At 56.1% G+C, this 27,736-nt stretch overlaps 2 protein-coding genes and 1 pseudogene across 3 annotated transcripts in view; 1 reads left to right on the top strand and 2 right to left on the bottom strand.

The window, feature by feature from the left end:
- LOC146421324 (uncharacterized) overlaps nt 1-8,881 on the bottom strand; it is a 22,665-nt gene extending 13,784 nt beyond the window's left edge. Inside the window, exon 1 of the mRNA XM_085047412.1 lies at nt 8,777-8,881. The gene's annotated coding sequence lies outside the window, so the exon portion shown is untranslated. The remainder of the gene's footprint in view (nt 1-8,776) is intronic.
- The window catches only part of LOC146421323 (uncharacterized), a 101,489-nt gene extending 80,133 nt beyond the window's left edge, over nt 1-21,356 (top strand). Inside the window, 5 exon segments of the mRNA XM_085047141.1 lie at nt 536-1,018; nt 1,021-1,150; nt 4,871-4,913; nt 15,102-16,552; nt 21,209-21,356. Coding sequence (XP_084903267.1) covers nt 589-1,018; nt 1,021-1,150; nt 4,871-4,913; nt 15,102-16,552; nt 21,209-21,356 — 2,202 coding nt within the window. The 5' untranslated portion in view covers nt 536-588.
- Nucleotides 19,804-27,736, bottom strand: part of LOC146421319 (uncharacterized) — a 53,815-nt pseudogene continuing 45,882 nt past the window's right edge. Inside the window, exons 7-9 of the transcript XR_014848720.1 lie at nt 21,425-21,609; nt 21,235-21,335; nt 19,804-21,143 (exon numbers count right to left, since the gene is read on the bottom strand). The product of XR_014848720.1 is annotated as an uncharacterized LOC146421319 (transcript). The remainder of the gene's footprint in view (nt 21,144-21,234; nt 21,336-21,424; nt 21,610-27,736) is intronic.

Here is a 27,736-nt window from a genome sequence, read left to right as displayed (position 1 = left end):
CGGTGGGGCTTTGGGGGATATTTTGTGGGCTGCAGGTGGCCATGGCCCGGTGTCGGTGTGGGAGGGGGACATGGGGCATGGGGTCCCCCCGGGAGAGCGGTGGAGGGGAAGGGCGGGAGCCCCGGAGTGGGGTGAGCGGAGAGGGGCGATGGCGGAGGTGGGGGAGCCCCGGCAGGCTGGAGAGGGGGGAGCGTGGATAAGGGGGAAGCCTGGGATCCCTGGAAGCGCGGAGCAGAGAATGAGGGGAGAAGGGACCCCTGGGACCCCCAAAGCCCCCGGATGATCGCTAAGCGGGACCCTGGAAAATAGGGAAGCCCGGGAGCCTCGGGAGCCCCATGAGTGCAGGGAAGGGAGACCCTGAGGAGGCCACAGTGAAAAGAGCAGAGAGGGAGAAATCCTGTTAGGGTTTTGAGGTGAATGGTGGTGGTTTGGGGATTTTATGGACACAAAACCCCTGGGAGACTTGCAGAGCTGGAGCTGGGCAGGAGGAATCCCCAGGGCAAGGCGCTGAGCCCTTGATTTTCCCCCAAAGCAGGATTTGTCCTTGCCAAGGCGTGGCTGGATGGAGGAGGAGGAAAAGGCCCGGATATGCTGCCCGAGGAGGAGCTGGGGGAGATGTCTCAGGGCGGAGAGAAGCCCCAGAAGTGTGGGGAATGTGGGAAGAGCTTCAGGCGGAGATCTCACCTCATCTGCCACCAGAGGATCCACACAGGGGAAAAGCCCTATGAGTGTGGAGAATGTGGGAAGAGCTTCAGGCTGATGTCCACCTTGATCACACACCAGAGGATCCGCACAGGGGAAAAGCCCTATGACTGTGGGAGGTGTGGGAGGAGCTTCAGCCGGAAGTCCAGCCTGATGTGGCAGCAGGCGATTCACACTGGGGAAACACCTTATGATTGCAAGGAATGTGGGAAGAGCTTCAGTGACAGCACCAAACGGATCCAGCACAAGAAGATCCACACTGGGGAGAGGCCCTACGAGTGTCCCAAGTGTGGGAAGAGGTTTCAGAGCAGGTCCATCTCCATGTGCGCATTCACACTCATAAGAGGCCCTTCCGCTGCCCTGACTGTCGGAAGGGCTTCAAGCGAAACTCCCACCTCATCACCCACCGGCGCATCCACACTGGGGAAAAGCCCTACAAGTGTGGGGAGTGTGGGAAAAGCTTCTCACAGAGCTCTCACTTGAATCGGCACCAACAGAGGCACCAGTGAGGGTAGCCCTGCGAGTGCCCCGAGTGCAGGAAGAGCTTCATTGCTGCTCCAACTCCATCCCCTGTGGGAAGATCTGTACTGGATGGTCCCCAGTGATCCCCGTGGGGCAGAATCCTGGTGACCCCCATTCCAGGTGATCCCCATCGGGTGAGGAGAATGTGTTTTAAATGTTCAAATTTTCTTTCTTCTCCTGCTCTGAGTTTGTTAGCAATAAATTCAATTCACATATCCAATTCCGAGCCTCTTTTGTGCACAAAGGTATTTGATGAGGGATCTCTTAGGCAGGTCCTTCTATCAACTCAGGAAGCCTTGGTTCAATTTTCTCTCCCCATGGCGGCTGTGCAGGGCAGTGAGAGAGCAGCTCTGCTGGGTGCCTGGCATGGGGCCAGCGTCACCCAACTGCAATGTGCCATGGCCTCGTGTGGCCCTGTGCTCTGGAGCCAGCGCTGCTGTTGCTTTTTCCTTCCTGATGATTTTCTCTTTTGCATCGAAGGCTTGTGAAGTGCCCCCGCTGTCCCTGGCATCCCCTGGGCTCTGGCAGCCACGTCCCTTGGCCTGCTCCCCCTGGGCCGTTGCAGGGCGGCTGGCGGAGGCTGGGAGCTGCCGTGGGGGCCGTGGGGCTGCCCCGGGGGCTGCGTGCCGAGGCGGGGCCGGGAGGTGCGGAGAACTTGGTCGCTATTTGCAGAGCAATGGCGCCTTTGTCCCGAGCCCGTTGCAGGGCTGTTCCTCATGTGCTGCTTTGGCCTCGGCCAATCCGGGGGGCACTGAGAGCGCGGGGCTTGGGCTGTGCGCTGTGCAGAGCCCGCGCCTCGCTGCCCTTGGCTGGCTGTGCTGTCACTCGGAATTGTCCCAGCGCCATTGCTGCTCGGTGCCAGCGAGCGGGGACAAGGCCAGCGCCGGTGTCGCCCCCAGGCAGGCAGGCAGGGCTTTAGTGGGGCAGCAGCGGCGCCATGGTGGGAGCGTGTGTGCGGCCCGGGAGCGGCGGCGGAGCTCGGAGAGGCTGTCCCAGCGCAGGTGGGAGCCGCGCTGGCTTGTGCCGGGGCTCGGGGCTCGCTGCGGGCGGATGGAGGGGATGGAGGGGGCGGCAGGGGGGCTGTGGCGGCTTCCTTCTCCCTCCCTCCCTCCCTGGCTGTGGCGCCGTGTTGGCGCTGGCCTGAGGCCGCTGAGGGAGCGGCTGCCCGCGGTCTCCTTGCCGCTGCTGCCACGGCAGGAGGCGGTGCCGGAGCAGCGCTGGCTCGTCCCGCTTGCTGTGGGTAGCACAGAGGTGGCTGCGCTGTCGGCGGCAGTGTGCGAGAAAATCCGCGTGGCCAGAGGTTTGTGTGCCCGCAGGAGACAGAGCAGTCGTGTAAAAGTGACTTTATGTATTCACAGAGGGAGAGGCTGTGGGACATTTGCCATGGGTCTGTAAAACGCAGCCTCCTTTTTATGCTCGTTTCCCCGGCTGCGTTTCATTGTCCCTTTGCTCTCTTGTCACCGTACCTGCGGGAAAAATAAAAACTCTTCAACAAGATTTTTAATGATAGAGAGTCAAGGCATTACTTTATTATCTGAGCAGGATGTTGTTCTGGCCAGGATGTACCACGGGAATCACCTCATATACACAGAGCCCGGGTTTGTAGAGAGAATCATTCTATGGCACATTAATTTTCCATGATTTCTCCGGTATTTTATACAGTCAAAACTCATAAAATGATTTTTGGTCAATGTTAATTGGTTCCATGTTGCTTATTTTCTATTATATGGTTTCGTATTGGATCCAGATTTCTTCTCTTCTGATGTTAATTAGGTCTTCCTTCTTATCTCTCTGTAGCCAGACAAGGTGTCTCCAAACAGCCAGAGGTGAGGTTTGGAGCTGATGTTCGTTAATGGCTGCTGATGGCCTTTTGTCTTTTGGGCTCCTCCTAGTGTGTTGGTATGTTAAGCTCATCAGACCTCGCCTGGCAGAAAAATGTCCATAACAAAAATTTAAAATTCCTTTTCCCGGGCTAAAGACAAACAAAACCTTTGACAAAAGTTATAGAAAATATTTAAACTGGTATCTTTTCCAACACTTTGTCTGAGGTACTTGGAAGGTACAGACTTCCCTCTCTGCTCACTGCCTGTGTCCCTTAACATGCACCCCTAGTTTGTGTGACATTCGGTATTCGTGGCTCTGAAAAGTGTTTGTTCTGCTTGTGGAAGTTCAGGAATGGAGCAGGAGCTTGGCTGAGCAGCAGTCTGTATCAATTAGTAACAATTCAAATTCACAATGCGTTTTGGGACCTGATATGAATTCTTAGGATTCTCGGGGTCTGCTCCATGGTGTTGTAGGATTTTTTCTGCTGGCCATTTTAATTTTTTTAAATATTTTTGAGGTGCACCCTCCTGACCTTATGTAGCACTTTTGTGTAATCATTCTATATTTGGATTCCCAAGCGGTTTCCCTAAACTTGTGGTAGCAAAAATTCCCCAATGGTTTATTACACTCTATAAAGCATCCACAATGCTAGCACATGTTGGAGTGAGGAGAGAGATGATTCACCCCCTCTTTTTTTAGAGGTGTTTTCCCAAAATTCTCCATTTGCTGGGCTTTTTTGCAGATTAAGTAATTTGTGCTCAGAGTCAGATCTCCTCAGTCTGGGCTCTGCCTTGAGCTGTGCAAATTCCATCTGTGCAAGCAGGCAGAGCTTGGGCTGAGGGACAGAGGGAATTGGCCCAATTGCTCCCCCAGGCCACAAGGCCCTGGTCCATTGTCCAGCCTTTGCCCCAGCAGGGTTCATTTGCATTTCTAAAGCTCCTTCCTCTCGTGGCTGCCTGGAACAGAAACTTCTCTGCCAGGGCAGCCATCGGGTGACTCACATGTGGCTCTGCCCCCCACAAGCTGCTTTGGGGTTTTTTCTTCAATAGTATTGTCTTAATTAGCTGCAGGAGGAGAAGGAGGTGGGATTTTGTAGAAGGAAGAGGAGGAGGAGTAGTGAGAGGAGGAGGAGTGTGAGGAAGAGTAGGGATAGAAGAGGAGGAGCAGGAAGAGGAGGCAGCCCAAGGTTCCAGCACTCCCTGTATCTGCAGCCCCCCACATGCAGCAGGTGACTGGGGAGGGGGATCCACGATTTTCACGGGGCCTAAATCTTGGAGTTTGTGAGGTTTATTTGGCTAAATGTTCATTCTTTGAGTGGTTTTGGGAGTGATTATTTACATTTTGGAGGGGCTTTTGGCTGAATCTTGATGTTGTAGGAGTTTGGAGTCTGTTTCTTTATGTTTGTGGGATATTTCGGAGTCTTGGTGGTTAGTGGTTTTTACAGCCACCAAACTGCCAGAGACTTGCAGAGCTGGAGCTGGGCAGGAGGAACCCCCAGGGCAAGGCGCTGAGCCCTTGTTTTTCCCCCAAAGCAGGATTTGTCATTGCCAAGGTGTGGCCGGATGAAGGAGGAGGAAAAGGCCCGGAGATGCCGCAGGAGGAGGAGCTGCAAACGCAGCCCAGGGAGCTGCGAGGAGGAAAGAGCCTCGCTGTGCCGGGAAGGCAGCCGGAGATGCAGCCGGAGCTCGGAGCTGGGGGAGAAGCCTCAGGACAGAGAGAAGCCCCACAAGTGTGGGGAATGTGGGAAGAGCTTCAGGTGAAGATTTGAGCTGATCCGGCACCAGAGGATCCACACTGGGGAAAAGTCCTACGAGTGTGGGAGGTGTGGGAAGAGCTTCAGCCAGATGTCCACCCTGATGCAGCACCAGGTGATCCACATAGGGGAAAAGCCCTACGATTGCATGGAATGTGGGAAGAGCTTCAGCCAGAACTCCACCCTGATCAGGCACAAGAAGATCCACACCGGGGAGAGGCCCTATGATTGTCCCAAGTGTGGGAAGAGGTTTCACACCAGCTCCCATCTCCTCCTCCATGAGCGCATTCACACCCAGGAGAGGCCCTTCCGCTGCCCTGACTGTGGAAAGGGCTTCAAGCGAAACTCCACCCTCACCAGGCACCGGCGCATCCACACAGGGGAAAAGACCTACGTGTGTGGGAAGTGTGGGAAGAGCTTCAGCTGGATGTCCACCCTGATGCAGCACCAGGTCATCCACACTGGGGAAAAGCCCTATGAATGTGGGGAATGTGGGAAGAGCTTTGGATCGAAAACTAAGCTCAATGTGCACTGCAGGATCCACACTGGGGAAAAGCCTTACGAGTGTCCCGAGTGTGGGAAGAGATTCTCACAGAGCTCTACCTTGACCCGACACCAGAAGAGGCACAAGTGAAGAAAGGCCTTCTGAGTTAGGGTAAAAGCGAAATTATTAATTTAAAAGAACTAGAAGCTGGATAATAATAACTTTTTAACTGATTTAGAAGGCCAGAGATTGGATAATGATTTACTAAGATTTGCCTGCTGGAGACAATTAATATTTGCTTAATGATTTTGTGCCTACCTGGTATTGGGGAGGATAGAGAGAAGAGACCCAAATAATTGAGAAAAACCACTGAGTGTAACCGAGCATCCCGCCCTTGGACCCTAAACCGGTACAGGTGGGTTCTCAGGCTTGGACTTGGACCATGAACCAAGGGAGCATCGCAAGGGAGCAAGGTGAAGAGTTCATCGTGAGGAAGACTATCGATTATACTGTCATCAATCATTTTGAACCCTTGCCCACAATTAATTTGAGACACTGCGCTTGCGCGAGCATATTTATATGAACTTTGAACTCATTATAATACAAAGGGCGGATAGGTAATGAATATGTATAGGGGCTTTGTCTAACTTTATGCATATGTAACCTGTAACCTGATATAAACAGAGTGAAGTGCTGCTGACTGTGTGCATGCCTTAGGAGAGGCTACCCCCCCATGCACCCAAGCAGGAATAAACACATACCTACTTCGTAACTTCATCTGAGTTTTGGAGTCAATTCGGTGCTTCAACAGGAGAACGAAGCCGCCACAGCCCCCCTGCCGCCCCCTCCATCCGCCCGCAGCGAGCCCCGAGCCCCGGCACAAGCCAGCGCGGCTCCCAGCTGCGCTGGGACAGCCTCTCCGAGCTCCGCCACCGCCTCCCCAGGCTCTGCCCGCTGCCGCCGCACCCGGGCCGCACACACGCTCCCACCATGGCGCCGCTGCTGCCCCACTAAAGCCCTGCCTGCCTGCCTGAGGACGACACCGGCGCGGGGCTTGTCCCCGCTCGCTGGCACCAAGAAATAATTGTGCTGCGACAATTCTGAGTGACAGCACAGCCAGCCAAGGGCAGCGAGGTGCGGGCTCTGCACAACGCACAGCCCAAGCCCCGCGCTCTCAGTGCCCCCCGGGCTGGCCGAGGCCAAAGCCGCACATGAGGAACAGCCCTGCAACGGGCCCGGGACAAAGGCGCCATTGCTCTGCAAACAGCGACCAAGTTCTCCGCACCTCCCGGCCCCGCCTCGGCACGCAGCCCCCGGGGCAGCCCCACGGCCCCCACGGCAGCTCCCAGCCTCCGCCAGCCGCCCTGCAACGGCCCAGGGGGAGCAGGCCAAGGGACGCGGCTGCCGGCGCCCAGGGGACGCCAGGGACAGCAGGGGCACTTCACAAGCCTTTGATGCAAAAGAGAAAATCATCAGGAAGGAAACAGCAACAGCAGCGCTGGCTCCAGAGCACAGGGCCACACGAGGCCATGGCACATTGCAGTTGGGTGATGCTGGCCCCATGCCAGGCACCCAGCAGAGCTGCTCTCTCACTGCCCTGCACAGCCGCCATGGGGAGAGAAAATTGAACCAAGGCTTCCTGAGTTGATAGAAGGACCTGCCTAAGAGATCCCTCATCAAATACCTTTGTGCACAAAAGAGGCTCGGAATTGGATATGTGAATTGAATTTATTGCTAACAAACTCAGAGCAGGAGAAGGAGGAAAATGTGACCATTTAAAACACCTTCCACCCAACCCCATGAATGGGGGTCACGAGGATTCTGCCAAACGGGGATCACTGGGGATCATTCACTGCAGATCTTCCCACTGGGGATGGAGTTGGAGCAGCAATGAAGCTCTTCCTGCACTCGGGGCACTCGCAGGGCTTCCCTCACTGGTGCCTCCGTTGGTGCTGAGTCAAGTTAGAGCTCCTGGAGAAGCTCTTCCCACACTTCTCACACTCGTAGGGCTTTTCCCCAGTGTGGATGCGCCGGTGGGTGATGAGGTTGGAGTTTCGCTTGAAGCCCTTCCGACAGTCAGGGCAGCGGAAGGGCCTCTCCTGGGTGTGAATGCGCTCATGGCGGAGGAGACTGGAGCTGGTCTGAAATCGCTTCCCACACGTGGGACACTCATAGTGCCTCTCCCCTGTGTGGATCCTTTTGTGCTGCATCAGGGCAGAGCTCCGACTGAAGCTCTTCCCACATTCCTTGCAATTGTAGGGCTTTTCCCCAGTGTGGATCACCTGGTGCTGCATCAGGTTGGACATCAGGCTGAAGCTTTTCCCACACTTACCACAATTGAAGGGCTTTTCCCCAGTGTGGATGCGCCGGTGCCTGATGAGGGTGGAGTTTTGCTTGAAGCCCTTCCCACAGTCAGGGCAGCGGAAGGGCCTCTCCTGGGTGTGAATGCGCTCATGGAGGAGGAGATGGGAGCTGGTCTGAAACCTCTTCCCACACGTGGGACACTCATAGGGCCTCTCCCCGGTGTGGATCTTCTTGTGCCTGATCAGGTGGGAGCTCTGGCTGAAGCTCTTCCCACATTCCTTGCAATTGTAGGGCTTTTCCCCAGTGTGGATCACCTGGTGCTTGATCAGCTGAGATCTTCGCCTGAAGCTTTTCCCACATTCCCCACACTTGTGGGGCTTCTCTCTGCCCTCAGGCTTCTCCCCCAGCTCCGAGCTCTGGCTGCATCTCAGAGCCTTTTCCTCCTCCTCCATCCGGCCACGCCTTGGCAATGACAAATCCTGCTTTGGGGGAAAATCAAGGGCTCAGCGCCTTGCCCTGGGGGTTCCTCCTGGCCAGCTCCAGCTCTGCAAGTCTCCCAGCGGTTTGTGTCCATAAAAACCACAAACCACCACCATTCACCTCAAAACCCTAACAGGATTTCCCCCGCTCTGCTCATTTCACTTTGGCCTCCTCAGGGTCTCCCTTCCCTGCACTCATGCAGCTCCCGTGGCTCCCCTATTTTCCAGGGTCCCGCTTAGCGATCATCCGGGGGCTTTGGGGGTCCCAGGGGTCCCTTCTCCCCTCATTCTCTGCTCCGCGCTTCCAGGGATCCCAGGCTTCCCCCTTATCCACGCTCCCCCCTCTCCAGCCTGCAGGGGCTCCCCCACCTCCGCCATCGCCCCTCTCCGCTCACCCCACTCCGGGGCTCCCGCCCTTCCCCTCCACCGCTCTCCCGCGGGGACGCCATGCCCGATGTCCCCCTCCCACACCGACACCGGGCCATGGCCACCTGCAGCCCCCAAAATATCCCCCAAACGGCCATTGGCGACTCAGCTTTGGCCTTCCGCCACATCCAAACATTCCCCCCGCACAATCAAACCCTCCCAGCGACCCTTCACGAGATTTGGGGCTCAATCCCGGAAGCTGCGAGCTCCAAACACCCGCCGAGAAAAAACGCCGCTCGGGGACCCCCGAGACATTTGGGGCGACTTCCTCCTCCCCCTCACCTGCGGCGTGCGGGGCGCTGATGCTCCCGGGGCCGCGGCAGACAAAGAGCTCCGCGCTTCTTCTGCTCCTCTTCCTCTTCCTCTCTCCAACCTTTTCTTGCTCCTCCTCTTCCTCTCTCTTCCTCCTCCCGCGGCTCCTCCTCCTTCCTCCTCCTTCCTCCTCCCGCTCGGATCTCCGGCCTTTCTCCCGCTCCTTCCTCATCCCTCCTCCTCCTCCTCCATCCCTTCTCCTCCTCCCCCCAAGCCCAGCGCCCACCCTTTCCCCCCCTTTTCCCCACGCCGTCGCATCCCGCGGGAGGAGCCGGGGCAGGTCGGGCTGGGGCAGCGCTGGGCTCCGGGCCAGGCCTGGGCGCCCCCCACGCGCCCCCTCCCCAAATTGGCCTGGCGGGAAGCGCTGGGGGCGAGGGGGGGGCGCAGGTGGGGTTGGGGTGGGGAGCGCTGGGCGCTGCGGGTCTGCCTGGGAACTGGAGAGTCATCAGCGCCGCGAGCTCGGATTGGATCAGAATCGCTCAGCGCCTTCTCCCATTGGCTCATTTTCGCGGGGCTGTTTTTCGGGGCTGTTTTTCTATGGGGTTTGGAGGTTCTGGGGGGCTCAGGAGGTCTCAGCGCCATTTTTGGGGTTCTCTGGGTTCCGTGTCGGGGTTCAGCTGCCTCCCAAGGCCCCCCAGAGCGGGGTGACACTTGGGGACTGTCACGGTACACTCATGAGCAGACGCGTGATGGTTCATACCAGCTACGATCTCAGAGTGCAAAAAGGAAAAGAAAACACAAAATGCAACAAGTCAAGGGAGTTAAATTTCAATCCAAGGGGGAACATTATTAATTTGGCCTGTAAAGCGGCCTGCGATAGAGAGAGAAAGAGAGAAAATTGGGAAAAGATGGGGAGGAAAAGGAAGGAAAGGGGACTATAGCTACCACCACGGGTCCACAGACATCCGGCGTCTCTGGAGTCCCGGTCAGTCGGCGTTCCTTGGCCTCTGCAAAGATCCATGTGATCTTTCAGTGGGGAAGATCTTCGGAGTTCAGCCACTCCAGAGCTGTCTTTTATGCTAGTCCATACACCTGGTCCCTCCTTGCCAGCCGCCTTTGCTCCCCCTTAATTCTTGTGGAGATTTGCCAATTTCCACGTGGCAGGGTCAAGGGAGGAGTGTCCGAGGCATGGTCGGCAAGGTTTTCACAATGGGTGTCAGGGCGACGGGTGCAAAGCCTTCGTCATATACCCGCATTGGCAGGCACAAGGCCTTTGTTCTGTATCAACTCAGGCAGGCGCAAAGTCCTCGTTCCGTACCACCTTAGGCAGGTACAAAGCATTCGCTCCGCACCAGCCTTAGGTAAGTACAAAGAATTCTCTGCGTAAGTCCTGCACCTGTAATTTCTGATGAGAAATGTTGAGACAGAATTCGATTCTTGGATCGACCCTTACAGGGACACACGGGGTCCCCATTCCCGATCCATCCCAGAGTCAGGTCTGTTCCCCCAGTCACAGCCCCACCGCGGGTCACCCCAAGTCCCTCCCCAGTGCCCCCCAAGAAACGCGACCGGAGCCAACTGGGAAGCTTTATTGGGAGCACTGGGAGCAGCCGGGCGGGGTCAGAGTGACAGCAGGGCTGGGGGGACACAGGACCCCCCCAAAATCAGCACGGGGACAGAGCGGGGGGTCCCGGCCGTGCCCGAGGCCACGGGGAGGGGCTGCGTCCGGCGGCGGCTCAGGAGCTCTGTGGGCAGAGAAAAGTGGGTGACATCGGGCTGGGGGGCCCCGGGGGGAGCACAGCCGCTGCGGGGCAGGGGGTACACGACCCCCGGGACCCCCCTCACCTTCTTGCGCAGGTAGAAGCCGAGCCCCAGCGCCAGGAAGACGAAGCCCAAAACGAAGCCCCCGATCCCCGTCAGCATCTTGCTGCGGGCAGCGTCCGGCGGCATCTATGGGGGGTCAGCAGGGCTCAGGACCCCCAAAAACCTCTCACCGACACCCCAAGCCCCTCCAAGCACCCTCCCAGTCGCCCCCAGCCCACCCAGGAGCCCCTGAATCCTCCTCCCAATCCATTCCCAGCCTCCCCAGGACACACCAAAGACCCTCCCATCCCTCTCAGCACCCCACAACCCCTCCCAGTTGTCCCCCACCGCCCCAGGACCCCCAAACCCTCTCCCAGTCCTTTCCCAGCCCCACCAGGACTCACCAAGGTCCCTCCCAGTCTCTTCCCAGCACAACCAACCTCATTCCAACCTTTGCTTTTCCATCCCCAATCTCCTTCCAGCCCCTCCAGCCTCACTCCAACTCCCTCCCAGTTGCCCCCAGCACCCCCAAACTCCCTCCCAGTTCCCACCAGCACCCCCAGAACCTCATCCCACCCTCCCCAACATCCTTCCAACCCCTTCCCAGCCCTCCCTCACCCCCAAGCTCCTCTCCCACTATAAACCAGCCTCTCTCCACCTCCCTCCCAGTTCCCCCCAGCACAGCCCAATCCCCCTGCCAGCCCCCCCAGTGCCTCCCCCGCTCCCCCCGGCGCTGTGGGCTCTGGCCGTACCCCAGTGCCGCCTCAGGGGCTGCTCCAGGCTGACGTGCTCCACCTGGCAGCTGGAGGTGACCCCGCGCCGGGGGGGTGTTTCCAGCAGCACCAGCAGCTGGTAGGTCCAGTCCCCGTTGGGGAGCAGGTCGGTGGTCATCACTTGCTCCGAGAGCTCCTGCTGGCCCTGGAACCACCTCAGCTGCACCTGCGCAGGGTAGAAATCCATCACGGAGCACAGCAGGCGGCCGGGCTCAGGCTGGGAGCTCGAGGGCACCAGCGAGATGGACACGCTGGGATGGGCAGAGGACTTGGGGATTCCCCCAGTGCCGCCCAAGCCGCAGAGAATTGCTCCAGGGATCGAGTGCTGGGGGACAGGGAACCACCCTTCTTGCATCCCAACCCCACGTTTTCCTCCGCTTTCCTACCATTCCCCCAATCCACAGACCCCTCCAAACTCAATTTGGGTGTCCCATCCCCCTCCTGCTCTCTTTCAGGGTCTGAGCTCCCTCTTTTGCCCTGCTCTTCTGCTCCTTCCCCAAATTTCCCCAATCCCCAACCCTCTTTCTCTGTGCTTGGTTTTGGGAATTCCCAGCTGCTCCTACTCAATCTGGGCCATTCCTGTCAGCTTTGTTCTGGGAGCAATCCCTGAGTTTGGGGAATCTGTCTGGATTTCCCCTCCCTGCTGTGGCCTCTCAGCTGCCGCTGACACCCTGGGGTGCTGGGATTTCCTTCCTGGGGACAAGGACGTTCATTCCCTTCCAGGAGCCCAATGCCCGCCTGGGGGTCCATCCAGCTCCTTGATCAGCTGCCCCAGAGCCTCTGCCAGTTCTCCCAGCACAGCCAGAGCTGCTCAGCTTGGGGTTCCCAAAGCCCTCAGTGACACCCAAGTCCCTGCCAGGAACCCTCAGCTCCCTCAAATATCCTCCACATCCCCTGGAAGTTTCTCCCATGGCACCTCCATGGCCATGTCCCATCATGTCCACACCCACGGCTGTGTCCCCAGCCGGTTCTCACTCATGGCATTGTCCCCCACAATGTCTCCATCCATGCCTGTGGCCCCCAATGACCCAAGGAATGGCCATGAGCCTCTGCAGGCTGAGCACCCGCAACTCTCTCAGCCTTTCCTCAGAGCAGAGGGACTGCAGCCCTTGCAGCATCTCCATGGCCTCCTCTGCACTCCCTCCAACAGCCCCAACAGCTCCTTGCTGTGCTCAGGAGCCCAGAGCTGGGAGCAGGGATGAGCCCTGCAGGGGCTGCAGCTTCTTGGGCAGCAGCAGGCAATTTGGTGTTCTCCCTCAAGAGGAAGTCAATACCCGCTGGGGCTGAGGGATAAAATCAAGGCAATCAAGCCTGTGCTGGGCAGAGTTGTGCTGCCAGCAGCAGCTCCCTGTGGAGTCTGCAGGGATCCGTCAGGAGCAGATCCCAGGTGTCCCCTTGCCCTGGAGCCCATCCCATGGGCGCATTGGGATTTGCCTCTACAGGTACCAAGTGTGTCCAGAGACACTGCAGGGACAGTGGCACCTCTGTCAGTGGAAGCTCCCCATGCACAGGGACCCCCAGCCCTGGGGTGGCCGTGCCAGCAGCCCCAGACACCTCCAGCCCCAGGAACCTGGAGCGACCCCAAACCCCAACGCTGCGTGTGCTGCTGTGCCCAAAGGAATTGCAAAGAAAGCTGAGCTGTGGAAAATGAATGACAATTTATTTACAGAAGAGCAGCAACAACAACGAGCTGCAGAAAATATTTACAATGGAAGAATCTTGATAACAACAACAATCTATAGAACGTATTTACAGTAGAACGTTCTATCTAAAAACTGGAAACTAAACAACATATTTACAAAAGATAACAACAACAACAACTGGAACAACAACTGGAACATATGTACAGGTTGGCTCGCCATCATCTCCATCAGTCCTGGAAGAAAAGGAAGCAGCAGGGTCACTCCAGCCCGGCCCTGAGGGCTGTTCCCTGTGCCCCCAGGCTGGCACACACTGGCCCAGGAGCACTCTGCTGCCAGCACTGAGCCTGGCTGGGTCTGGGAGTCGTGCCTCATGCACTGGCACAGGGCTGGTGTGGCCCAAAGCAAGCGCAGGGCAGGCCGGGGGTGGTGCTTGTGCAAACACCTACAAAGTCACCCCCTTTTGTCTGCCCACAGAGCTCCTGAGCCGCCGCCGGCCGCAGCCTCTTTGTGCCAGCGCTTATTTTGGGGAGGTCGTGTGTCCCCCCAGCCCTGCTGTCACTCTGACCCCGCCCGGCTGCTCCCAGTGCTCCCAATAAAGCTTCCCAGTTGGCTCCGGTCGCGTTTCGTGGGGGGCACTGGGGAGGGACTTGGGGGGACCCGCGGTGGGGCTGTGACTGGGGGAACAGACCTGACTCTGGGATGGATCGGGAATGGGGACCCCCGTGTGTCCCCACGTGTCACCCCGCTCTGGGGGCCTTGGGAGGCAGCTGAACCCCGACACGGCACACAGCGAACCCCAAAAAAGGCACTGAGACCCCCTGAGCCCCCCAGAACCTCCAAACCCCATAGAAAAACAGCCCCGAAAAATAGCCCCGCGAAAATGAGCCAATGGGAGAAGGCGCTGAGCGATTCTGATCCAATCCGAGCCCGCGGCGCTGATGACTCTCCAGTTCCCAGGCAGACCCGCAGCGCCCAGCGCTCCCCACCCCAACCCCACCTGCGCCCCTCCCTCGCCCCCAGCGCTTCCCGCCAGGCCAATTTGGGGAGGGGGCGCTGGGGGGCGCCCAGGCCTGGCCCGGAGCCCAGCGCTGCCCTAGCCCGACCTGCCCCGGCTCCATCCCGGCTCCTCCCGCGGGATGCGACGGCGTGGGGAAAAGGGGGGGAAAGGGTGGGCGCTGGGCTTGGGGGGAGGAGGAGAAGGGATGGAGGAGGAGGGATGAGGAAGGAGCGGGAGAAAGGCCGGAGATCCGAAGAGGAGGAGGTGGGAGGAGGAAGGAGGAGGAGCCGGAAGAGAGGAGGAGAGAGGAAGAGGAGGAACAGGAAGAGATTGGAGAGAGGAAGAGCAGCAGCAGCAGAAGCAGCGCGGAGCTCTTTGTCTGCCGCGGCCCCGGGAGCATCGGCGCCTCGCATGGCGCAGGTGAGGGGGAGGAGGAAGTCGCCCCAAATGTCTCGGGGGTCCCCGAGCGGCGTTTTTTCTGGGCGGGTGTTTGGAGCTCGCAGCTTCCGGGATTGAGCCCCAAATCTCGTGAAGGGTCGCTGGGAGGGTTTGATTGTGCGGGGGGAACGTTTGGATGTGGCGGAAGGCCAAAGCTGAGGCGCCGGTGGGGCTTTGGGGGATATTTTGGGGGCTGCAGGTGGCCATTGCCCGGTGTCGGGGTGGGAGGGGGACATGGGGCATGGGGTCCCCGCGGGAGATCGGTGGAGGGGAAGGGCGGGAGCCCCGGAGTGGGGTGAGCGGAGAGGGGCGATGGCGGAGCTGGGGGAGCCCCGGCAGGCTGGAGAGGGGGGAGCGTGGATAAGGGGGAAGCCTGGGATCCCTGGAAGCGCGGAGCAGAGAATGAGGGGAGAAGGGACCTCTGGGACCCCCAAAGCCCCCGGATCATCCCTAAGCCGGACCCTGGAAAATAGGGAAGCCCAGGAGCCACGGGAGCCCCATGAGTGCAGGGAAGGGAGAGCCTGAGGAGGCCAAAGTGAAAAGAGCAGAGAGGGGGAAATGCTGGGAGGGTTTTGAGGTGAATGGTGGTGGTTTGGGGTTTCTATGGACACAAACCCCTGGGAGACTTGCAGAGCTGGAGCTGGGCAGGAGGAACCCCCAGGGCAAGGCGCTGAGCCCTTGTTTTTCCCCCAAAGCAGGATTTGTCACTGCCAAGGCGTGGCCGGATGGAGGAGGAGGAAAAGGCCCGGAGATGCAGCCGGAGCTTGGAGCTGGGGGAGAAGCCTGAGGGCAGAGAGAAGCCCCACAAGTGTGGGGAATGTGGGAAAAGCTTCAGGCAGAGATCTGAGCTGATCCGGCACCAGAGGATCCACACAGGGGAAAAGCCCTTCGAGTGTGGGAAGTGTGGGAAGAGATTTTGTTCGAAATCTGAGCTCATTGTTCACCAGAGGATCCACACTGGGGAAAAGCCCTATCAGTGTGGGAAGTGTGGGAAGAGCTTCAGCCACATGTCCACCCTGAGGCAGCACCAGGTGATCCACACTGGGGAAAAGCCATACTACTGTGGGGAATGTGGGAAGAGCTTCAGCCGGATGTCACACCTTAGAGTGCACTATGTGATCCACACTGGGGAAAAGCCCTACGATTGCGTGGAATGTGGGAAGAGCTTCAGCCAGAGCTCCAGCCTGATCACGCACCAGAGGATCCACACAGGGGAAAAGCCCTACGAGTGTGGGAAGTGTGGGAAGAGCTTCAGCCTGATGTCCACCCTGAGGCAGCACCAGGTGATCCACACTGGGGAAAAGCTCTACGATTGCGAGGAATGTGGGAAAAGCTTCAGCCAGAGATCCAACCTGATCCAGCACAAAAAGATCCACACCGGGGAGAGGCCCTATGAGTGTCCCAAGTGTGGGAAGAGGTTTCAGACCAGCTCCCATCTCCTCCTCCATGAGTGCATTCAAACCCAGGAGAGGCCCTTCCGCTGCCCTGACTGTGGGAAAGGCTTCAACCACAACTCCACCTTCATCATCCACCAGCGCATCCACACTGGGGAAAAGTCCTTCAGTTGTGGCAAGTGTGGGAAGACCTTCAGCTGTAGATCTGAGCTGATCATGCACCAGAGGATCCACACTTGGGACAATTCCTATGAGTGTCCTGATTGCGGGAAGAGCTTCAGCTGGAGATCTCAGCTGATCAAGCACCAGAGGATCCACACTGGGGAAAAGCCCTACGACTGCACAGAATGTGGAAAGAGCTTCAGGCAGAGCTCCCACCTGATAACCCACCAGAGGATCCACACCGGGGAGAGGCCCTATGAGTGTCCCACGTGTGGGAAGAGGTTTCAAACCACCTCCAGTGTCCTGCTCCATGAGCGCATTCACACCCAGGAGAGGCCCTTCCGCTGCCCTGACTGCGGGAAGGGCTTCAAGCACAACTCCACCCTCACCAGGCACCGGCGCATCCACACTGGGGAAAAGCCCTATGAGTGTGGGGAGTGTGGGACAGGCTTTCGATCAAAACCTCAGCTCACCGTGCACCAGAGGATCCACACTGGGGAGAAGCCCGACGAGGGTGGGCAGTGTGGGAAGAGCTTCAGCGTCAGCTCCATTCTGATCACGCACAAGAGGATCCACACTGGGGAAAAGCCCCACAAGTGTGGGGAATGTGGGAAAAGCTTCAGGTGGAGATCTTACCTGATCCTGCACCAGGTGATTCACACTGGGGAAAAGCCCTATGATTGCAAAGAATGTGGGAAGAGCTTCAGGCAGAGCTCCACACTGATCCGGCACAAGAAGATCCACACAGGGGAGAGGCCCTATGAGTGTCCCAAGTGTGGTAAGAGGTTTCAGAGGAGCTCCTGTCTCCTCCGCCATGAGCGCATTCACACCCAGGAGAGGCCCTTCCGCTGCCCTGAATGCGGGAAGAGCTTCAAGCACAACTCCACTCTCATCACCCACCGGCGCATCCACACTGGGGAAAAGCCCTATGAGTGTGGGGAGTGTGGGAAGAGCTTTGGATCAAAAACTGAGCTCAACGTGCACCGCAGGATCCACACTGGGGAAAAGCCCTACAAGTGTGGAAAATGTGGGAAGAACTTCAGCTGCGTGTCAACCTTGATGCGGCACCAGGCGATCCACACTGGGGAAAAGCCCTATGATTGCGTGGAATGTGGGAAGAGCTTCAGCCAGAGCTCCCACCTGATCCAGCACAAGAAGATCCACACTGGGGAGAGGCCCTATGAGTGTCCCAGGTGTGGGAAGAGGTTTCAGACTAGCTCCGATCTCCTCCTCCATGAGCGCATTCATACCCAGGAGAGGCCCTTCCGCTGCCCTGACTGCGGGAAAGGCTTCAACCAGAACTCCCACCTCATCAGGCACCGGCGCATCCACACTGGGGAAAAGCCCTATGAGTGTGGGGAATGTGGGAAGAGCTTCAGCCAGATGTCCAACCTGACAGTGCACCAGAGGATCCACACTGGGGAAAAGCCCTACAAGTGTGACGAGTGTGGGAAGAGCTTCTCACAGAGCTCTCACTTGACTCAGCACCAACGGAGGCACCAGTGAGAGAATCGCTGCAAATGTCCCAAGTGCAGGAAGAGCTTCATTGCTGCGCCAACTCCATCCCCAGTGGGAAGATCTGCAGTGGATGATCCCCAGTGATCCCCGTTGGGCAGAATCCTGGTGACGCCCATTCCAGGTGATCGCAATCACGTGGGGGGAATGTGTTTTAAATGTTCAAATTTTCTTTCTTCTCCTGCTCTGAGTTTGTTAGCAATAAATTCAATTTACATATCCAGTTCCGAGCCTGTTTTGTGCACAAAGGTGTTGGATGAGTGATCTCTTAGGCAGGTCCTTCTATCAACTCAGGAAGCCTTGGTTCAATTTTCTCTCCCCATGGCGGCTGTGCAGGGCAGTGAGAGAGCAGCTCTGCTGGGTGCCTGGCATGGGGCCAGCGTCACCCCACTGCAATGTGCCATGGCCTCGTGTGGCCCTGTGCTCTGGAGCCAGCGCTGCTGTTGCTTTTTCCTTCCTGATGATTTTCTCTTTTGCACCAAAGGCTTGTGAAGTGCCCCTGCTGTCCCTGGTGTCCCCTGGGCGCCGGCAGCCACGTCCCTTGGCCTGCTCCCCCTGGGCTGTTGCAGGGCGGCTGGCAGAGGCTGGGAGCTGCCGTGGGGGCCGTGGGGCTGCCCCGGGGGCTGCGTGCCGAGGCGGGGCCAGGAGGTGCGGAGAACTTGGTCGCTATTTGCAGAGCAATGGCGCCTTGGGCCCGGGCCCGTTGCAGGGCTGTTCCTCATGTGCGGCTTTGGCCTCGGCCAGCCCGGGGGGCACTGAGAGCGCGGGGCTTGGGCTGTGCGCTGTGCAGAGCCCGCGCCTCGCTGCCCTTGGCTGGCTGTGCTGTCACTCGCAATTGTCCTAGCGCAATTGCTGCTCGGTGCCAGCAGCGGGGACAAGCCCGGCGCCGGTGTCGCCCCCAGGCAGGCAGGCAGGGCTTTAGTGGGGCAGCAGCGGCGCCATGGTGGGAGCGTGTGTGCGGCCCGGGAGCGGCGGCAGCGGGCGGAGCCCGGGGAGGCGGCGGAGCTCGGAGAGGCTGTCCCAGCGCAGGTGGGAGCCGCGCTGGCTTGTGCCGGGGCTCGGGGCTCGCTGCGGGCGGATGGAGGGGATGCAGGGGGCGGCAGGGGGGCTGTGGCAGCTTCGTTCTCCTGTGTCCCTCCCTCACGGTCCACTTTTAAGCAGACACGTGATGGTTCATACCTGCTATGATCTCGGAGTGCAAAAAGAAAAGAAAGCAGAAAATTCAACAAGTCAAGGGAGTTAAATTTCAATCCAAAGAGGAACTTTATTAAGTAACCCATAAAGCGGCCTGCAATAGAGAGAGAAAGAGAGAAAACTGGGGAAAGATGGGGAAGAAAGGGAAGGAAAGGGGGTATAGCTACCACCATGGATCCCCAGACATCTGGTGTCTCTGGGGTCCTAGTCAGTAGGCATTCCTTGGCCTCTGCAAAGATTGATGTGATCTTTCGGTGGGGAAGATCTTCAGAGTTCAGTCCCTCCAGAACTGTCTTTTATGCTAGTCCATACACCTAGTCCCTCCTTGCGACCTGCCTTTGCTCCCCCTTAATTCTTGTGGAGATTTGCCAAACTCCACTTGGCAGGGCCAAGGGAGGAGTGTCCAAGGCATGCTCGGCAGGTTTTTCACAATGGGTGTCAGGGCGATGGGTGCAAAGCCTTCGTCACGTACCAGCTTTGGCAGCACAAGGACTTTGTTCTGTACCAACTCAGGCAGGTGCAAAGCATTCGCTCCGTACCAGCTTCAGGTAGGTACAAAGCATTCTCTGCATAAGTCCTGCACCTGTAGTTTCTGATGAGAAATGTTGAGACAGAACTCGATTCTTGGATCGACCCTTACAAGGGACCCCACAAGGATTAGTCCACCCCTTAAGGAAATGGCCCAGGTGGGGTCAAATCCACACCTTGGCATTATTGCTACCTTACACCCAGGACGATCACACTCATATGGAAGCACCTGTTCATAGTGTGTATGCAAAGAAGTGTATCAATGTAAATGTGCAAGATTACTGTAGAAATACAGTGTTAGAAGAATGTGTTTGAAATCTGTTTCCATAGCATTATATCTACATATATAGAAAAGATCGCTATAGAGATATGTAGTGCAAGAGAAACAGGATTAGTCCTGGGATGGTTCCAGAAGGATAAAGGAACTCCCAGCCCAGACAGCCACATATCAGCTTCCACATTGTTAAAAACAGGCTGTTGGAGTTGGCTTTTGCAGATGATAATTAATTGGTGGGAGGGGTTATGATCAAAGTGGTTCTAATGGTTGTTGTTGATATTGTTCATTTGTTGAAGGATAATGAGTTTGTTGCAAATGGTTGTATTTTTGGGCAGTTGATATTGTCTCAAATTAATACTTCTGTTCTAAGTTAAAGATAGTTATAGCTTAGGTACATAATATATTTCAATGATAGAGAGGATTAGAATGTTCCAGAACACTGGGGAAGTAATTGAAGGAGGATTGAGTGGGATTGAGTAATTGAGTGGGATTTTTACATAAAGGGATAAATGCAAGGAGATCATGGGGTGAAGAGCGAGCCTATGGCAAGATCCCAGACAACTGGGAGCAAGCGACAAGCCAATGGAAGGGACTGACACAATCTCCAGCCAATCACCTCGGACCTTGGGGGAGGGCTTAAGGGCGGTGATAGGGTGGGATTTGTGGGGAATGAAATACAGTGACACAGCCCTGGAGGCTGTCTGGCTGCAGGTTAACTGAGGTACACCTAGTGCAGAACTTCGCTTTGTGTAACGGCAGACAGCCATTCTAAGCCTCTTAAGTTGTTTGTGCCACGAAAATGAGTGAATAAATTCTTTAGAATTTTAAATAGTGAAAGGAGCTTTCTCACACACATCATTTCCTCCTCCTGCAGGTTCATCACCTTGAGATCAGGAACTAAGGTTCCTGAGACACGGAGGTGATCATGAGATTAGGCACTGAGATGATCACGAGAACAAACACTGAGGTGACCCTGAGGGTCAATGCAAAGCAGGTGCTGCAGCTGAGGAAGGACATCCTTGTGTTGAGAGGGAAAAAATTGTAAGGAAAATTAATCCACAAACGCCAGAGGTTTATGTCCAAAAAGGAGACAGAGGAGTCCTATAATTTCTTCATGAATAAAGGGAGAGGTCATTGGTATTTCCCATGGGGTCTCACAAATTGCTAGAGCACACAGCCTCTTTTATCCCAATTCCCAGCCACAGTTCCCCTCTTTCCCCACTGCTGAGGTACTGGAGAGGTACAGACTTCCCAGAATGCCTAATTAGTATACATCCCCCCCCCAGTACAGACACCCCCAATACATATTCCCCTTTGCTGCTTCTTCTTGTGTCTCTGTTCTTGTATTTTATTAACACAGCCTGGGGTAAGTCAAATTAGGGAAATTCCTATGGAAATCTGACCCATTGTTTCTTCTATCTCTCAGTATCAATGTTATCTTACCAGCAGACTGAGATCTTATCTTTACCAGTTTTTTGTTTGTAAAGACACTCCCTTATTCCTTTCAAAACAAATCTTTGACTGCTCAGCATGGAGGAGCTCCTTCCTCTGTCGTCTTTTACAGGTGAGTTTGGGGTCTGCTGCACATATACTGCATCTCATTTGAGCAGATCCCACTCCTGAGCATATTGTCAGCCAGGAATACACCTCCTGCATTACCCAGGAGATGAACCCTGCAAGGAAAAGCAGAGACAGCGCTGGAACCATGGGGAGACACATTGTGCCCCTGTGCCCCCAGGCCCTGCCTGTGCCCCCAGGACTCACGAGGAGCTGAAGTTGCTACCATCCACCCACTGCAGCCGCTGGCCCTGTCTGTGCAGCCCAAGACAGTAATCGACGTTCCTGCTGAGGCAGAAGAGGAACTCCTGGCAAGGACAGAGGAGTAGTGGGAGCTGCACCCCTGGCCCAGGAGCTTCCCAGGCTCCCCTCAGCCACCCCAAAACCCCTCACTCACCATTTCCTCGTCCTTGTGCACAGCCAGGGAGGCCCCGAGCTCGGAGCACCGAGCCTGAGCCTAGTCCCAGCTCCCCAAAGCCTTCGAGAGGAAGTAGCAGATCCCATTGTACCCAACCCAGCCTTGGGGACAGGCCAGAAGCAGAGGAGTGTCAAGAGTAACTGCAGTCTCTCCATGTCTTCTCCCTGCAGAGCGAACAGAAGCTCTGAGGACTCTCCCCTCACGGAGCAGCTCGAGCTCCCATTGGCTGGTTTTCCCGCTCAAACCCACCACCCGCCAGGATTGGCTGATTCAGCCGTCACTCCTCGTTCTCCCGCGCGCTGATTGGTCAGAGCGGGGCTGAGGGACGATCCCGGCCGTGAGGGAGCAGTGAGCCCGCAGTGCCCCGAGGGGTTGGGCTGAGGCTGCTGCTCCTCCCTTGCGTCTGCACAGATTCTCTCACGGGAAATTTTCCCTTCTCTCGTTACATGAGAAAACATAGATAATATGGGAACAGAGAATATTTTGGAATGGGTGTTGAGACACTTCGGGCAATCACGCCAGGGGGTGAGTGACCACTGGGCAATCCGAATGCTTTTCCCTTTTGCATAAAAGTCACATATGTAAACAAAGTTTTTCTTCTTCACTAGAACACCGCTGCTGTTGGCTGGGGTTCTTTCCGGTATTGGTTCAACAGCAACGCTCCCTTACATGACACAGCAGGCAAGGACACTGCCAAAAACACAACCAGGAACTGGAGCAGAGTCAGCATCAGCAGGGTGTGCACGGGACGGGATCTGATCCACTCAACAGGAGCTGGAAAGAGGCAGTGGCTGTGAGAATATGAGCAGGAAGGAACCTACAGCCCATTTGCCCCTCACTCAGCTGGGAAGCAGGAGAGATAAGGGACAGGGACACAGCCAGGGGACAAACAGGGACACAGCCAGTACAGGGGACAGCCTGCAACAGAACTGACCAGGGCCAGAGGCACCCGGGGCTGTCAGTCCCAGCAGAGCACAAGGGCTGTTTCATAGTCCTGGACACAGCAACACCCTGCCAGCCCTGTGCTCCTGGGCTGACACTGTCCATTGTCCCCTCCCTACAGGCCACAGCGCTGGCCCTGCACTCACCCAGATATTTTCTGAGGGTGTTTCTGTGTGTGACTCCCATTGCTGATCCATCCTGGGAATCCTGGCACTTCTCTCCAATCCCATCCCTGGGCTGCGATTCACTCTGCCCCAACAGAGAAGCAGCTTCTCCCTGCCTGTGCCCAGCAGGATCTGGCAGCTGAGACAATCCTGTACTTCTGGTTGCTGATCCATTCTGGGCACCCAGGGCATCCTTGGGAATCTCAACAACAGCTTCATCCTCCCTTGGCCTCATTCCAGACTCACAAATCGTATCTCTAAAGTTGTGCCCAGCAGGATCTGGCAGCTGAGGTAGCTCTGCATGTTTGGTTCCTGACTTGTCCTCAGGATCCAGGAGATCCTCTGCACGCTCATGGTTCGAGTTATATCCACTCTCTCTCCCTTGACTACCTACAGACCCCAATCTGTCACTCTTCTGCTTCCAGTAACGAGGATCTTGCACCCGAAGGCTGTTTGCACCCCCAGCAGCCCGTGCACCCCTGGGGCAGAATCCACTGGCCACATCTTCACTCACTGCCCACTTAGACGACAGATCTCGCTCCGGAGGCATCAGCAGTGGCAAACGCACGCCGAGTCCAAACTGCAGTGCAGCTTTTCTGCTTCCGGTGGTGTTTATCCGAGAAGCATGGAGTGGAGGCGTAGATAGATGGTTCCCGTATCCCGTTCTGACCAATCAGCGCGCGAGAAGGATGAGTGACGGGAGAAATCAGCCAATGGGAGCGAGGGGCGGGCTCTGAAAAAGGAACAGAAAAGCTGTTTTGGTCACTTGTTTATCTCGAAGTCTTATCAGGTTAGTGTAGTGCTTGGCGCTGTGCCGGGCTGGACTGGAAGTAAGAACTACTGTGGTGAGTCCGGGATGGAGCAGGAGATACCTGAGAGAAGCTCTGAGCCCATGGGAAGCTCCTGCAGAGCCATGGAAGTGACTGCTGGTGGCACTTGTGGGGAATCACCACTGGAGCAGCCTTTTTTAGGGCTTGTGTCCCCTGGGAGAGACCCCAGGCTGGAGCAGGACAAGGATTCCTGTTCCTGAGGGGTGGCAGTGCCAGGAGCTGACTGTGACCCCAGTCCCCTGTGCCCCTGGGTCCCCAGTGGAATCAGGAAGGAGAGAGAGGTATGGGGAAGTTGTTTCCTTTAGGATTTGGTTCACTTCTCATTCTCCTGCTCTGCTTTGTTCAATAATAAATCCAATTATTTTCACCGTTGTTCCATGTGTAGCATAGGCCAAGTCTGCTCTAAGCATTCAGACTGACAAAAGCAAGAAAGTTTAAATTTAGGCCTGAAGTGCAATCCACAGAGAATATAAACAGGCAAACTGTGTGAGTGGATAAGGACACAATAAATTATTAAAGCAATGCATTTACATCATTTAGAGATGAAGTCAGTAGAGTCTCATGACAAGGGAAGGAGTTCAGTTCCTCAACCTTCATTAGGAAGACTGAGAACAAATCCAAGTGCATTTTATAAAAGGATGGACATTGGGACCCTCAGGTGAAACCCAGGACTCCTCTGAGCTCTTTCTCCTGGCAACAGCAGAGAAATTGTGAAGAGAACCAGAAGTTTCTACCCCTGCAGAGCTTCTGGGAAATGGAAAATTGGGGTTTTTGGTAGGCACAGGAGCTGTTTATTCCAAATTAGACATCTCAACAAGAAAATGCAATAAGGGCAAAAATAAGGAAATTCATAGGCTGACAAGGTAATAAGGAGTCTAAAGAGAAAAGCAATCCACATTTGGGTTTCACAAGAGATTTCTCTGCCAGGCATTCAACCTGAACATGGTGCAAGAGATTGTCAGTGAATTGAAGTGTTAAATTCTAGATTTCCCCCCAGGGGATGGACAGCCACCTCTGCTGGAGAAGTGACAGTTCTTGAGGGGATTATAAGAGAAAGAGTGAGCAGAGAGCAACAATCCACTCACTGGAGAGAAATTGTTAAAACACTTAAAAAATACAGGAATTAGCTCCAAAATGATCAAATTTTGCCTTGAAAGACTCAAAAGTGCAGCACATGTCGAAGAAATAATTCCAGTACTGTGAATAAAGTACTGAGGCTCTCAAATCTGAAAACTCCCCGGGAGGTTTTTGCTAAATTGACTTCACAGAATTTCCATGTATTGAAAGCTATAAATGTCTTTTAATTAGTGCAATTTTCAGATGGCCTGAAGTGCTTCCCTGCAAAAGAAGTAGTGAAAATATTGCTAAATCAGATAATTTTACACTTTGGAGCTCCTCAGGAATGTCCTCAGACAGAAGGTCCCATTTTATAGCAAGAACAGTGGGACAAGTCAGCAAAGCTTTGGGAATTCTGTGGGATTTACCCACTCCACATTGACCACAGAAACGGAAAAAGGATGAATTCTATTTTTAATTTACAACTGAGTAAAATCTGTCAGGAATCCTCACTGGTTTGGGGACAAGAGATTTCAATTTTTGGTTGAGAATAAAGATCCAACCCAGGGACAGAGGAATAATTCAAGTCCTGTCCTCAGCTACTTTATTGTTGGCTTTCTCACACCAGGGATAAAGGTGAGTCAGAGTTCAATAACTCCCTCCTATTTTTGGGTAAAACATTTACCGTGGGCATTTGTCCAGGGCTGGACACAGCAGGGCAGGAATTCCAGCAGGACTCAGGAGCACCTCAAGGGCTCTGCCCTGACTCCTCTCCAGCCCAAGGGGAAAGGACTCTGCCAGCTGTTGTCACCCAGAGCCACACGGTGATGCTGGGCAGCATTTCATGGGGGATTTATTCTGGAATTAAAAATGCTCCAGGTCTGTGGAGAATGCAATTTCTGCCGCCAAACCCGATGGGGTTGAGGGAGAAGGAATAACTTTGTATCTGCAGTCAGAGACATTGTAAATTAAATTGGACACATCGAGAATGAAATGAGATGTGATGAAAATGAAGTGAGATGTGGTGTAAATTACACTGGGTACACTAAACAGAATGTCCACCTGCCTGCCCTGGGTGTGTCAGGATTCCCCGGCAGAGTCCTTGTGACACTTTGTGCTGGGAAAGGGAATGCTAAGAATCTAAAAGGACATAATCTCGAAAAAAATTGCAGACTTGATCAAGGGCAGAGAACAGAAATTTTCAGTTCCCTTGAAGGTGCTGCATGGAGCTGGAAGATTAACTAGCAGAAAAGGTAAAAGTGTATAAAAATGAGCACACAGGAGGATAAACGTGAGCAGAACCAGGGCAGAAACAGAGAAATCCTTGTCCTGCTCCAGCCTGGGCTCCTGCCGGGGCTGCAGGGGAATTCCTGCTCCATCCCGGACTCATCCGCAGCTCCCAGCGCCTTCAGCTCCAGGTCACGCCGAGCCTGTTCAGGGCAGCAGAGCTTCCTTCCTGCAGCTTCTTGCTCAGCCCGTTCTCATCCGAAGGATTGTGCAATAAAACAGCCCGGGAGTGACACAGCAAGGGGGATGAGTCTGAGTCAAATTCACTGCCCGCTTCTCGTCCGGATCACCTCCTTTCTCCCATCTCTGCACATCTCTACCGCACCCATTGCTGCTCTCGGCGAGGGAAACACAAACGCCGTTCCTCTCACATCGCATCGCTCGTGCAGCAGAGTCGGCACTGCCGGAGAGTCTCTGGAGAACCCCGGGGAGCTCAAAAACAGCCTCAGAGCAGCTGGGAGCCGCGCTGGCTTGTGCCGGGGCTCGGGGCTCGCTGCGGGCGGATGGAGGGGATGGAGGGGGCGGCAGGGGGACTGTGGCGGCTTCGTTCTCCCGTCTCCCTCCCTCCCTCGCTCCCTGGCTGTGGCGCCGTGTTGCCGCTGGCCTGAGGCCGCTGAGGGAGCGGCTGCCCGCGGTCTCCTTGCGGCTGCTGCCTCGGCAGGAGGCGGTGCCGGAGCAGCGCTGGCTCGTCCCGCTTGCTGTGGGTAGCACAGAGGTGTCTCTCCTGTCCCCGGGTCGCTGCGCTGTGGTCACCGCCGAGCTCCGCCGCCTCAAGGCGCTCCTGCCGCTGCCGCTCCCGAGCCCTCACTGACCCTCCAGCAATGGCGGTACAGGGGGCGGCACCAAGGGCGGTGCTTGTCCCCATTCTGACTAATCACCGCGCGAGAATGAGGAGTGACGGCATAATCAGCCAATGGGAATGAGGTGGGAGAGCTCTGCACACGGCACAGAATCTCCCCAGTCGCTCCAGGCACAATCCCGGGGTTGTGTCCGAAATTCTCTTTTCGGCTCCTCAGCCCTGCAATGTCCCAGCCCGGCCAGGAGGACAAAGAATCGCTGCTGCCCTCAAGCGGCTGGAGCTCGGTGTGACCTGGAGCTGCAGGTCCAGCTCGGTGTGAGCTGTGGGTGAGGCCGGGATGGAGCAGGGACTCCCCTGCAGCCCCAGCAGGAGCCCAGGCCGGAGCAGGGGATGCCTGAGAGAGACCCTGAGCCATGGGAAGCTCCTGCAGAGCCGTGGAAGTGGCTGCTGGCGGGACTTGTGGGGGATCCCTGCTGGAGCAGCCTGTTCCTGAGGCATTGTGTGCTGTCGAGGGACACCAGGGTGAGGAGGACAGTGTCACAGCGGTTTTCACCTCCCGCCGGTTCAGAGCAGCAGCGGTTCCTTGCCTCCAGCACGGCCCAGGACATTCCAGGCCTTTTTCTCCTCCGACATTTTAAAAAAGCCGAAGGGGAGATTCCTGCCGGTCAGTGTCCTCTTTATATAGTCTTTTGAGATCCCGCCCCCCCATTGTCATTGGCTGATTCTGCCGCCACTCCTCGATCTCGAGCTCTGATTGGTCAGAACACAGCTGAGGGACAATCCCGCCTTGTCCCCACATCGCTTTGATTTCCCCCAAAAAGCCAAAATCTCCCCAAACCCCTTGGGCTGAGCGGAAAAATGGACAGGGTTTGGGCAGAAAACTCCCAAAATCGTTGTTCCCCAGGCTGGGAAGGACAAACGGAACCAAACTGATTTGGGAGCTCCCAGCAGCTCCTCTCTGCCGGCCCAGCTGAAGGCCTCGCTGGCTGCTGGAGGCTGCACGGGCAGACTGGGAGCACTGGGAGCACTGGGAAGATGATCTGGCTTGGCATGCAGCCCCGGGGGCAGGGGGAGCAGGGCAAGGGACAGGGCTGCAGGTGCTGAGGGGACACGACAGACAGTGCGGCTTTGATTAGCATTTAGTACAAAAGTAATAAAGTAATGAAGGAAATAACAACAACATTTACACCATAAATACTGGTGGAGGTCACAG

Source organism: Lichenostomus cassidix, unplaced genomic scaffold (genome assembly GCF_008360975.1).
Source record: "Lichenostomus cassidix isolate B80296 unplaced genomic scaffold, HeHo_3.0 HiC_scaffold_33, whole genome shotgun sequence".
NCBI classification, from domain to species: domain Eukaryota; kingdom Metazoa; phylum Chordata; class Aves; order Passeriformes; family Meliphagidae; genus Lichenostomus; species Lichenostomus cassidix.
Note: the sequence above shows the minus strand (reverse complement) of the source record. Positions and strands in the feature narration are given on the sequence as shown.